Source organism: Aegilops tauschii, chromosome 2 (genome assembly GCF_002575655.3).
Source record: "Aegilops tauschii subsp. strangulata cultivar AL8/78 chromosome 2, Aet v6.0, whole genome shotgun sequence".
Taxonomy (NCBI): Eukaryota; Viridiplantae; Streptophyta; class Magnoliopsida; order Poales; family Poaceae; genus Aegilops; species Aegilops tauschii.
In genome coordinates this window covers 258,847,468-258,860,220 of record NC_053036.3, presented here as the reverse complement: position 1 = coordinate 258,860,220, position 12,753 = coordinate 258,847,468, and the positions used below count along the sequence as shown (strand labels likewise).

General features: G+C 45.7%; 1 protein-coding gene across 47 annotated transcripts; it reads right to left on the bottom strand.

The window, feature by feature from the left end:
* Window positions 1-1,002: 1,002 nt before the first annotated feature.
* Window positions 1,003-10,898, bottom strand: LOC109783954 (uncharacterized). Of its 47 annotated transcripts, none has more exons than XM_073508430.1 (11): window positions 8,327-10,818; window positions 8,103-8,209; window positions 7,455-7,550; window positions 7,089-7,154; window positions 6,135-6,287; window positions 4,928-5,776; window positions 4,410-4,672; window positions 4,132-4,332; window positions 3,815-3,903; window positions 3,368-3,427; window positions 2,290-2,838 (listed from the first exon to the last, which is right to left on the bottom strand). In XM_073508430.1, exons 1-6 carry the CDS (start codon window positions 8,457-8,459, stop codon window positions 5,432-5,434), a joined length of 900 nt encoding a protein of 299 aa, XP_073364531.1. In that variant the 5' UTR covers window positions 8,460-10,818; the 3' UTR covers window positions 2,290-2,838; window positions 3,368-3,427; window positions 3,815-3,903; window positions 4,132-4,332; window positions 4,410-4,672; window positions 4,928-5,431. The 47 variants fall into 47 exon arrangements, 16 of the variants coding, with proteins under 16 accessions (XP_073364531.1, XP_073364542.1, XP_073364530.1 ...); XM_073508441.1 differs by lacking the exons at window positions 3,368-3,427; window positions 7,455-7,550; window positions 8,103-8,209 and adding exons at window positions 3,428-3,555; window positions 5,862-5,991; window positions 6,410-6,471 and having other exon boundaries at window positions 10,516-10,785; XM_073508429.1 differs by lacking the exon at window positions 3,368-3,427 and adding an exon at window positions 3,428-3,555 and having other exon boundaries at window positions 4,132-4,672.
* Between the last annotated feature and the right edge of the window lie 1,855 nt (window positions 10,899-12,753).

The following is a 12,753-nucleotide window of genomic DNA, read 5'->3' as shown; positions in this document are numbered from 1 at the left end:
GGGCAAGCAAGTTGTTCGAAAGATGGTAGATTACCATAAACGAATGGCTTTTTGAGGATGGAAAGCATGGATAGTATCATGAGATGACACTAAGACCTACAAAATTTTATTCAACCACCAGTAGGGTAGGTGCATCAATCAGTCTTGTTTCAGTTTGATATGTTGATGTCCAAGAGCAGAATTTTAATTCAGGGATTGCTCGGATCTCCTTCAACTCCGTGCTTCACCAACTACGCGGATCGGAGGCCTCTCATAGTATAATTTGGTGAAGTTGCCGAAGCTTAGCTTTGTGAAGTCGAATCACATAGCTCAATATATTTACGACGGCAATGCCATCGCCAAGTGGCATAACTTAGTTCTGAATTCCCCTTCTGACGATCCCAGTCGAAGCGCTATTCATGACGCCGCCATTGTTCCCTTCTCACAAGCTCGCCACCGCCGAACCGCCAACCCTCCACCTCACTCTATTTAGCTCGCCGCCACTCCATTGCCTCCCTCTCCTACCGCGGTCCTCCTCCCTTCATCACCCTCTTCCACATCATTGGCCTCCTCCCCAGCATCGCCCTCTTCCCCGACACAGACCACCTCCCCGCCGTCGACCTATGCTATGCTCGTGATCAACCCCTCAAGCAACAGAAGTTGACCAACACGTCCAAAACGGTGCAGCTCCTCCACAGATGCTGGAGCGCGGTGCTGAAGCTTCAATATTTCCAGACATTTCATAATAGGCTTATATGTATGTTTCTTGCCCTCAAGTTGCCACCCAGTGAAATATTTTAGCAATGTTAACTTCAGCTAGAAATATAGTATATCTGCTCTGGTAATAGGTCATCTAAATAGATGATGTTTTTCACTGGTATACTCTGCATGCAATCTTTCATCAACCTCCCACACATTGATATAAAATCACTGCCATTTGACATTCAATCACCAATTGTAATGAAACTTTTTATTCTATTTTTTGCTGGCGCTACAGGGAATATCAAGGTCACGGCTACCAGATTTTTAGTTAACATAATGTTACAATAAAGAAATTTAAGGATATGTTACAAACTTCAGTGTCACTAAATTTACAATCCATATGATAAACAATAGTGGCCCGTAGCTCATACATATACAATATCCATGTTAGAAGGTCCAGCACACTTTCCTGCTTCATCCTTACTACAGTTAAGAGAATAGGCATACAATGTGTTATCCTTGCAATATGAGAGGCAAAGTACAGACCCACAACAGTATTTCAAGTAGGCATAAGAGAGAATATATTGCATTACTTCTATAAGGCTGCTCCCAGTGCTCCACCCTGGACGGGTGCTAATCCTGCCATGTAAGCAGAAAACTGATGTGACATCTTAATCAAGGAGGAGAGAGAATCGTTTGGTAATCCCACGGAGAAACTATACCAGCGCATGTATCTAGGAGAAAACAGAGTTAATACGATCCCGTGCACTGAACCAAGCCGTCGCCTCAACTCCCCCATGCGCAGCCCCATCCGCCGCTTCTTCCTCGCCCCATGCCGTCGCCCCGGTGCAGCACTTTGTCCTTGGTCTGCAGCGCTGCCTCGCCTCTGATTGTCGCCCGGAGCCGCTATCCCATCCCCGGTTTTAGCTTGCATCATTGACCATCACCTGCAGAAGATCGCAGCAGCACCACCGGCTCCTCCGGCAAGTCACCACATGGTAAATGGTAAGGGCAAGCCTGCATTGCGAAAGTCCATCGATTCTGTGTTTGATATAAACTGTAGTCGTCCATTGATTACATTTTTTCACAAGTCAAGTCCATCGGTTCCGAGTTTCTTGCCAAATTCTCATAAACTACAGTCTGTCGATTTCTTTTAAATATCATGCCCATCTAATTTGAGTGTTGGCGAAAGACTGCTGCATATAAGTCTGTCACAATCTTTTTTACAGAATCAAACTGAGTTGAGTCCAGTTTAGAGTTAACAAGAAAAATTCAAAGAAACTACAGTCCATCAAATTATTTTGCCCACCGAACGTTCAGTTCAGTTTTTATAGAATACCATTATTTTTAAGGCGTCCTGCCTTGGACGCTTAGGCGATAAGGTGCCCTGGCAGCGCCTTACAAATATGCCCGGGCGTCGCCTAGGCGCTAGAGCGGGTGGTGCTCGCCTTAGGTCACCTTACCGCCTTAAAAAAATGTAGAATGCAACCCTATATTTTCTAGAACCAAACTGAGTTCAGTTCAGCCCCAACCGAGTTCAGTTCAGTTTAAAACCAAAAGCAATTTTAAGGTATTGCTATCTAGTCATACAGATTGTCAAGTAGCAAGTTTTTGACACAATCAAACTGAATTTTATTGATCTTATGGGAATGGACAAGGATGTATTGATCTGAAACCAATGGTTCGATCAGATGAGGCTATGTTGTATTGTAGATTTACAAGAAGTTGGTTCAGACTGATAGGGTTCTGTTAGGATTTACAGAATTACTCTGTTTTAAGAAGCAGAAGCAAAATTTGAGGTACTGCTATTTAGTCGTACACAAATTATCAGGCAACAACTATTTTGAAGGAATCAAACTGACTACTTCTATAAGAAACTTACTTCAAGTAGACACTTGAAGAAACATGTTTCCTGTAATCTAGACACTTGAAGTAGGCAAGCACCTAAAATAAACTGAATATGAAGCTCTGCAATTCCCTCATTGGTCTTGACATATTGGATCCTTCGCCATCCTAGGTTCAGGGGCTCATTCTTTCCAAGAAATTACAAAAATCTTCTTGCTTCAGTTGCTTGTTAGCTGGCATACCATGTGTCATCTAATTCCAATAAACACTGGAGGACTAATAAACATAGTCCTGGTCTAGTTGAATTGGTTTCTGAAAAGGAAAATCATAATATTACAAATTACAAGTTGTCCAAATAGAAAGATCAGTTTAATTTGACGATTTGACAGAGAGTTACAATACTGGAGAAACTGGGATTTCCAAAGCCAACTGGCACCAAATAATAAAGCAAAATCAGGTTCTACATCCACTTCTTTCTGTTATGGAAAATCTATGCATTCTGCAAAACCCTAAAATAACTACAGAATTTGCACAATTAGAAACAGCAAGCTTGTGATACACTAATCAGATTATCCCTATGGAGCTCAAACTTGTAATTAGAAATACTGGACTGGTGCAGACTGCAGTAACCATCTACTTTCGTCAATCATTACTCCAGGATCAAAATGTGATAATCATAACATAAGTTTGCTTCATGGAAAAATTGGAATATTTGCTTGTACTCTGGTGATAGCTATACTCGTTCCTAAGATAACAAACATGTATTTTGACAAACTGATGAGTATTTTTATCCACTTTTTTGTGATCGGATCTTCCATTGAGCAGGCAGGCAGAGGCATACATGGGCTTTGTAGCGCTGGCCTGATGTAATGTAAAGATGGAGGTGCCAACTGTTAGTCACCTGCGAAAGAACATGTGTTCATCAGAGCCTAGACTCCTCTTTTCCCAACCTCTGTAACCAATTCAGGTTGGAAAATTCATGAAAAATTGTTCAGTCATCATCTGCATGAGTTTCTCCATTGCTTGCATCTGTATGTATACATACTGTCATGGAGTAACTCCTCTCTCAGTGCATAAGAGAATGAATTTCAGAAAAGGGCCATTTGGCGATGACTCATGTGAGTTGTGTTCAAGCCACTTGACCAATGCTGCAGCTAAAGCATGTGTGGAGAAAGTAACCATGCAGAGATGTAGGTTATACAGAAAAAAAATTCAAGCCAAAATTTTAAGATAAAACATGGTAAGCAGGATGAGACTTTTTTCAATTTTCTTCCGTTAGGGGGCTTACCAGTTTTTTGCCGCAGCAGCCTACTACCATGACACATGGTAGCAGGAAAATTTCAGTCCCACTAAAGTGCAAACAAAGTATTCGCACAACTGGAGCAAAGAAGATCACAAGATGGAAAAAGTGATCATCATTATAGATAAAAAATAGGATGGTGAATAAAAAAATTCTTTCTCCTCAATCTGACATAGCAGAGCATGAGTACACCCAAATAGTTACGTAATTTGCCTGCTTTCCGTACTATCTAGATAATTAGATTTGCTTGAGGGAATATGTTGAAATTAGAAAACCAACATAAAGTAAACTGACATTGTTCTAACCTTGCAAATTGAGGTGCATCAGTAAGAAAACTGAAACTTGTTACCCTGTTGCTTGCACAAGTAGCAGGCTTCCTAGGTTTGAATCACTCCAAGAAATCAACGGGTAAATTGCAGCCGCTGCTCTGTTCTGCTCATGTGCGAGAGAGTATAGGGACGGATTACATCGCAAATTCGACAACCAACAACGACAGGGCCACATCTCTGAAGAAAAACACATCCACGATGTGATCTTTACTCCCTTATAGCCAGTGGAGAAAGTAGATAGAGAGCGTCATCACCATCACAAACGCAGGCTTCATCTCCAGCACCGGCGGAGCTCTGTCCAGGCTGCAGAGGCGACGACGCGGGGTTCATCTCCGACTCACACAATCAAGCGTCTACCGGCGGGGGGCATGCCCTGTCGAGCCGGCCTCGGTGCTCCGTCAAGGCTACTATTAGTGCAGTAGCAGGTCGCCGCGCACACCTGCTCGCTTGCTTCATGCCCCTGTATCGTTTCTCGGTGCAGTATACTTGCCGCCTACTCGCTGTCGCTGTTTGCACCCTGCACACACACACACACACACACACACCAGCCACCAATTAACATATATGCATACACACAAGCAGCCACGCACCGCATCCTCTACAGACCCAGGACAACATCCCCTACACACCCTGAATTGACGAAGTAACACGATAGCAGTACAGAAAAAAAATTCTATAGTCAAATTTCATCAAACACTATGTTTGCCTGGAAATCAGAATATTATGATAGGGGGAGTGGGATCCAGGGGGCCGGCGAGTAGGAGAGGTATACCGGGCGGCAAGTAGGAGGAGTGCGCCGTCGAGGGGGCTGGGCGCCGTCTTCAGCGGGGCTGTGGGACGGACGCCGATGAGCAGCTCGTCCGTGCTCCCTGCATGTCCGACGAGCAGCTCGTTCATCCTCCCCGCATGGCCGACGAGCAGCTGCGCGAGATGCGGCGGATTCTCGCGATCTCGTCCAGATTCGGCGACGGCGGAGCGAGGACGGGCACCAAGGAGAGGATTGACGGGGGCGCGGCGTCGGAGGGACGGGGCGCGTGGCGGCGAGCAGAGGGACGGTGGCGCGGCGGCGAGCAGAGGGACGGGGGCGCGGCGGTGGAGGGATGGGGCGCGGCCCTCGTGTTCTCGTACGGGCTGGGGTGGCAGGGTTTTTTTTGCAAAAAAAACGAAACGTTATCCACATTTTAAGTAGGACTGCAGGTCAATTTATCAGAACGGGGGGACTTTTTTTGCAAAAAAGCCCAATGACGGACGACCAGAAACAATCGCTGGTTTATTATTAGGGAAATATATATATATATATGATAGACCGAGGGAAATCATTGACCAATTCTTGAAAAATTTCATCTATGGTTACTCGTTTATCTTCATCAATGATTGTTGGAACATGTAGCATTGGACAATTTGGAGGTGATTGTATAGCCAACAATTGTTTAGTCCTAGGAACTTTGAATGTGTTTTTTGAAATAGCTGATTTGAATTGGAGATTTGGGTTGCTGGAAGACGTCCCGATCTTCAGAAATGAAGAATGCATATCATCGACATAGGTCTTCAAGGTAGGTGTTGAGTTCCAAATGATATTTCTGTAGAATTCTTGAGCTTTCATTTGAAGAATGATCTTATCCTGTTAATGACAAAGTATATCATGTTAAAGAGACTCAAAATGACAATGTCAGTAAGAGAAATAGTTGTCCTTATTCCAAAAATACCAAAAGCAGCAAGAGAACTTCTTGTGTTAGACCGATATATGTGAATTTGGAATCAATATACTCTTAACATTTCTTCAGGTAGTTCAACGAAAGCTGAATCACTGAATATAGTATAGGAGATGTGCTTTATCTGTTTGATAAGAAGAGGATGTTAAATATTAATATAATGTTTCACTGTATAGTAAGTAGTAACATAACTTTAAATTCAAAATTAAAGACAGGAATAGAACTATCTTATGTGCAAAGTGGTATCTATGTAGAACAAGGACATACCAGTAGTCTACTATATTCATTGCTTTTGCCATGGAGCACATTGAGTGCCACGTATGAATTTAGCATGTTTGTTGACCATAGTGGGAGTCTTGGTTCAATGGTTGGCAACTTGAATCTAGTTATTATGAGGAACTCAAAGTAGGATATCTGGCACTGAAAAGAAAAATGCAGACGGAATAAAAATGAGAAATGTCAATTTGGGGCAACAATCTTTTTTGGTATGGTATATATAAAAAGAAATATTAAATAAGTTTTGTCGTGGGAAATAGTCTTACCACCATAAGTAACTTGCTTCCTCCAGGAATGAACTCTTTGCTACTTGTGTTTTTCACTCTTGCTTTTTTATTGAATAAAGCATGTAGCCCAGGCATAGCAAACACCAATCATATTGTGAAATTCTTTCAATGTGAACTATTGCTATGTACACAAACTTGCTAGCAACTCCACTTGAATTAGGGGCAACAAACAATGATAGTAGTATAAGAATGAAGATTCTGCACAATTTATCTTCAGGAAGGTCATCATTTATAATTGAGAATAGGTACTCAACTGTTGGTGCAGTTGTCCCTAACTCGTGTTGGATGAACTCATAGGTTACTTTCGATGGTTTTGTGATGACAGGAACTCAACCAATCGGTATGCCAAAAAAATGCGAATAGTTGTAGGTGTAATTGGGAATTTGAAGCCATTTGGTAGTTCAATAGAGTATGAAATGGTTTGCAAGCCACAGGTAAATAGAGTCAATATTGGACATGCTATTTATTTCCAGGAATGACTGGAAACCCATTCCAGCGATACATTGTTTGCGATTGTCAGATATTTCAGATGCAAGCTATTTAGAAATGATTCAACATGCTGAAATTGATTGCACTGCATGATTTTTTTTAAGAAAACACCGCACATTAGAGGATTTTTTTAGTTTGAAGAGAATAGTTCAGAGCATATGTTTATTACCTTGGTTCTTTTTCCTGCATGTACAATTTGCTTTGCTTCTCTTTTCTTTGTACATCGTTGTTCCATCTACAATGAATACAACATTATTATTACTTGTTGTAATGAATGCATAATTAAGTAAATTAAAAGAAGGTAAGTCCAAAATCAAGAACATGACAGTTGGTTTGCCACGGAACCAAGACTCCCACTATGGTCAGCAAACATCCTAATACATGGCACTAGTGGGTATTCGACTTGCATTTCTGTTATAAAGAAAATAAATAAATTAACCTGTATCAAAATAACCCTAGTTTGTTCTGCATTGCCTCTACCCTCAAATCATGAAGTAACCGATGAGAGAGAAAAATTGATGAACAATGTACGTACTGCCTGGAAGGGCCAGCATGAACGGACGTTCGCACCCAGTGGATAAAAAACGGGGGATGCTACGAGGGATCCAATGTTCATTGAGTTCAGCTTGTTCTGCTCATTTCGGCCAACCAACAATTTAGGTTCAGTTCAAAACCTGTTGGCGCTATGAAACACACAGAGAAGAAGTGCAATATCGAATCATTCCAATACTGACATGTCAAATGCTTAGTTTGACAAGTTTCATATTTTCTGATGTGCACACATTTCTTCAAATTGACTTTAGAACATGATTGAGAAGGAGATGCCAATGTTTAATGTACATATAATAAAATAATTGTTCTAAAATTTTCTTTAAATAAATCTTTTCTTAGTTACACTCATTTCTTTGTGATTTCTTTTTGTTTTTTCAGTTATCCCGACAGAGACATAAGTTCATGGTACTAGTAAGAACCAACAACTCATCAAAACTTCTAAAAGGACTTGTTATAGCACTAGTAGTAATAAAAGCATCTCCCATGATCTAAACATGTACTTCCAGGAATTAGCGAAAAGTAGCACCATCTAAATAGGTGTTTCTTGTACACAGAATTGAAGGGAACTACGAGATAAACATGTAAGAGGGCAGTACAACCTAGGCAGATTGGAAGGGGGAAGGGATGGAACCTTTAGTTTGGAGCTGATCAAATGATGGTTGGGGATTTTCCTGTCAAGAGCAGATCTCGGGAGCGTGACAGCGAATGGAGTGGGGAAGAAGCAAAATGTATTTCTGCCTTAGTTGGGGAAAGTGTTCTCAGTGGATGGCCCCACTTGTCTATTGCTGAGCCGAAATACTTAAGGAAAAGAAGAAAAGGAAAAAGGGCCCCAACCAGATAAGACCCAGGGGGTACCTGGCTCGATATCTTCCACCAATCCAGTAGCGGTGCGGCAACAGTGTACCGGCGGTGCCGGCAGGCACCTCCATCTCCCCTGCACCGGCAGCGGCGCTAGAGCACACATGTAGTAGGTCTTGATCTTCTTCATGTTTCTATTCTACAGTGTGCAATTTACTCCAGAGTTCCTGTTCTTCATGGTTCTTGACGGAGAAAAAATTAGAATAAGAAGTTTGGTTGGGGGAAGATGGGCAAGAAGAGGAAGAAGGTTCAGTTGTAGTTTTCAAAGAGGTAACAGGTAGATTGGAGATAGAATTGGGCAGTTAGCTGTAGTTGATCTAGCCAGCAAGTACCTAGTGCTGGCTATGTAAAGAAACTAAGTCGCTAGTTTTAGAAAAAGCTAGTTTCAGAATTTCATAGCTTGAGTCATGTACCTAGTTACAGTCATGTTGCATTGAACCTTGAGGATTACTAATCTTCCTGTCGGTGTACAAAAGAAGGGGTCCCTTTTTTGTACCCCATTACTTGTGCGCGGGTGTAACACCCCGAAAATCATGCTACACTGATCTCCTCTTTAATGATGCCATGTCGTCATGTTTTTCAAACTAAATTGCCCCTTGATGAAAATCAAAGCCAAATTCCATTTGAAATACAAGTCAAATATTTACTTCTTCTATCATGCAAACAAAAATGTTTATGATTTTGCAAATAAGCCCCAAGTAATTGTCATGGAGAAATCAACTCTGGTTGGATTACTAAAATGCCCCTATAAATATTATAAGTGATCCAGCAGCAAATAAATTGGCCTTTTCAAAATAAACAATCATTTATTTAACTCCATTTGCCCCCAAACTTTTGTCCTAGCTCAAATTATTCTCTGGTAATTGTGTACAAATTCCATGTGCAACAAAAATGGTTTGAAAGCTTATTTAAATAGAAAACAGTAGCTATCCCTTTTTTACAGAAAAGTAAAACTGAAATTGCTCTATGCACTTTTGGCCCACTATGAAAAAGAAACTAGAGGCCTAGCCCAACCTCCCAAGCGTCTCCTTCCTTACGCTACCGTGGGAGGCAGGGCAACCGTGGCGGCCATCCCACGGCCCCGCCGCACGTGCCGGCCATCTACCGCTTCTCGGAGACCTACAAGTCCTCCTCGACCCCTCGCTCATTTTCCTCTCCCCACACACAACCAAGCGCAGCGTCGCCGTCGCCGCGTCGATCCCGCGGCCACGTGCCTCCCCGTGCTGAACTACCAAGTCCAGGAGGCTGCCCGCGGTCGTCTCCTTCATCTACACCGAAGAGCCCGAGCCAGAACGCCCCGAGCGCTCGCCATAGGGCGTCTTCCCCGCGTCCAGCCGCCGCTGCCCCGCCCCGGATCTCCTCCCTCAGCGCTCCCTCGACCTCCCGAGCACGTCATCAAGAACCGCAATGAGGCCCTCGTCCAATTCCCTTTCTCCCCCCTTAGAATTTGTGCCATAGCCGCCGCCCTTGAGTTCGCCCGGAGCTCCGCGTGCCCGCTTGCCTCTGGCCGCGCTCACCGCGCCTAGCCCGCGACTTGGGCTCCTCCCTGCCGTGCCCGCGCGCCCAAGACATTCCCTATTCCCCTGGCCGCGTCCGCTTGGGCGTGCTGCGCCGGCCGCGTGCCCCCGTCACGCCGCTCGCTCGGCTGCCCATACTGCTGCTTTTGCTGCCGCGCCTGATGCTGCCGTTGTGCCGCTGCTCTGCTTGTGCTGCTGCCTTGCCACTGCTGCTTTAACTGCTGATCCTCGCGGCCATCTCGTTGCCAGAGGAGGGCGACGGGCCGTGCTAGATCTGGCCGCTCGGAGGCGGGCGGTGGCGGCGGCTTCCCCTCTGGCGGGAGGGGGCGGCTCGGGGCGTCGGCCATGGCGCGAGGTGGAGCTGTGGCTGCGCGGGTGGGATGCATCTGCGTGGCAATGGTGCAGGCCCGATCTGGGCCAGCGCGTGCGGGTGACGACTCGGCTCGTTGGCCGGCGCCCGTGCCTGGGTGCGGCACCTTCCGGCTGCTCCCGCATCGCCCCTCCTCGCATGATGGTCGTGAGTGCTCCTGGCTCCATGTGGCGGCTGTTCGGGCAACCAGATCTGGACCGTGCGGGTCTCCGGCCGGCGAGGGTGGTGGTTGGGGGACTGCGGTCGTTCCGGCAAGTGGTGGCGGTGGTGTGGTGTTTTGGCGCTGTGGCGAGGCTGACCTGCGGATGTGCTGATGTGATGATTCGATCGGCCCATGGTCGTCCGACTTAGGGCAGAGATGGATGGCGGTGCTTGTGGAGGTGGTGGGGGGTGGTGGCGATTCTGCTACAGCCGGTCTTGATCTCACTGCTTTCTGTTGGCGTGGCGGCGCTTCGGTTTTGGTCTCCGACGGATGTGCGGTGGCGCGCGTGGGGCGTGTTGGCACACCTGATGTATGGCTGCAGCCCGGACCATGGTGGTTCCTGGCCTCGGGCATTGCTCCTCTGCTCCTTGCCGGCATGGTGCTCGGAAGGGCATGATGGCCTGCGCTCCGGCGGCCGTTGATGGATCTGGCGCCTAGTGCTGACGTTTGGTTGTCGGTGGTCTCCGCAAGGTGCGGTTGGCTCTGGCGGCTTGTCGTGCTTCTTCGTCTTTTGAAGGGTTCGATGGTGGTGGTGGTCGGCTGTCGTCTTATTGTAGGGATGTGCTCAAACTCCGGGTGAGAACCCTGCATCGACTAAGTCGATGCCGGCGACAACGACGTCTATGGACGTCGTTTTCCTTGCAGGAGGTGCCGTTGTGGAGCTCTAGCACCTACAATACTTTGCTTTGTGGTCTCCGGGTGAAAACCTAAGATCGGGCTTGCCGAATCGGATTGCGGTGTTGTGTCCTCGACAACACTACCTTCTTGGAGGCGTCATCTTGGAGACCCAAACGACGGCTTTAGTTGCTGCGTCTGGTTGACGGTGGTTCGCGTTGTGGTGGTGGTGGTGTGGCATGCTCAGGACCGAGGGTGGTGTGTTCTTCTTCAGGTGTTTCTCTTCGGCTGTCCTACGTGTGGTCTCCGGCCTACTGCTATGCATGCTCAAGACCCTGTTCTGTTGAGGCGAGCCTCGAGCTCTTGGTCTCGTCTTGGTTCATCTTTGCTCAATGACGACGCAATGACGCCTCCCCGACTTGCTAATCGTCTTGAACTTCCGTGACGGAGCTCTCAGTCAAGGTTCGTGTTAAGCGTTGGCACTCGTTGATTGTGGATGCTCCTCTGTTGTGCCGTGGGGGTTTGATACGCACGCCGGTGCGGTGCGTTAGGCTGTTTGTAGAGTCTTGGTATTGTGGTCCCTCGACGCACCCCTCATCTACCTGGTCATGTTAGTTGCTAGCTAGGTCTTGCCTTATGTTGGGCGTCATGTTCCTCTCCTTTTCTTGTAACACTTGTTACTTGTCTGTTTTTCGGCTCGGTTTTCCTCATAAACGGGGTCAATTGTTAAGGTTTTCGATCCGGTTTTTCTTATAAACTGGATCACTCTCCTAGCATTATGGCCACTTTAAGCAATATATTCAGGTGGAGGGACTCCTCCTCCGGTGATTCTCAAAAAAAAAGTTGTCGCTGCTCTATTACTATCGCTGCCTTGCTCGCAAGCTGCTGCCACTAGGAGCTGCTGCTATGTGTGCTGTTGCCGCTAGATGTGTGTGTATGAGCCGGCCCTTGTTTAGTCTAGCTTGGGATTAAATTAGTGCTAAGTTAGTCTAGTAGTAGATGCCATGTAGGCCCCCATTAAAAAAAGTTAGATTTATTTATTTGTTTAGGTATAGTTTATGACACGTGGGCCACCCCCTTCACTATTTGACCAGTCATTTTAACTTGGTCAAACTCGTATTAAACAATTCCAGAAATTTAGAAAATGATTTAAAGCTTTAAAAATTAATAGAAATTAAACTGTAACTCCGATGAAAATACTTTATACATGAAAGTTGCTCAGAACGACGAGACGAATCCGAATACACAGTTCGTTCATCCGTCGCACGTCCTTAGCATGGTGAACATGCAACGATCCACCCCCGTTTCATCTGCCCGAAAACGTCAAACACCGGGAATACTTTCCCGGATGTTTTCCCCCTTCGCCAGTATCACCTATCCCTGTGTTAGATCACCCCTGGCACCGCGTATTGCCTTGTTATATTTTGTGTTGCTTTGTTTGCTCCGTATTTACTGTTTCTTCCCCCTCTTCTCTCCGGTAGACCCCGAGGCTGATGATGCCCCTGTGATCGACTACGTCGATGATGACACTTCTTTCTTTTCAGCAGAGCTTCCAGGCAAGCCCGCCCTTTGATCATCCCGATATCGCCAATTCCATTCTCTCATGCTTGCATTAGATTTTGCTACTGTTATTGTTTGCTCCTATTCTGATGCATAGCCTGCTTTTGTATCCGCTATTGTACCTTACCTGCTTATCCTAAACTGCTTAGTATAGGTTGGT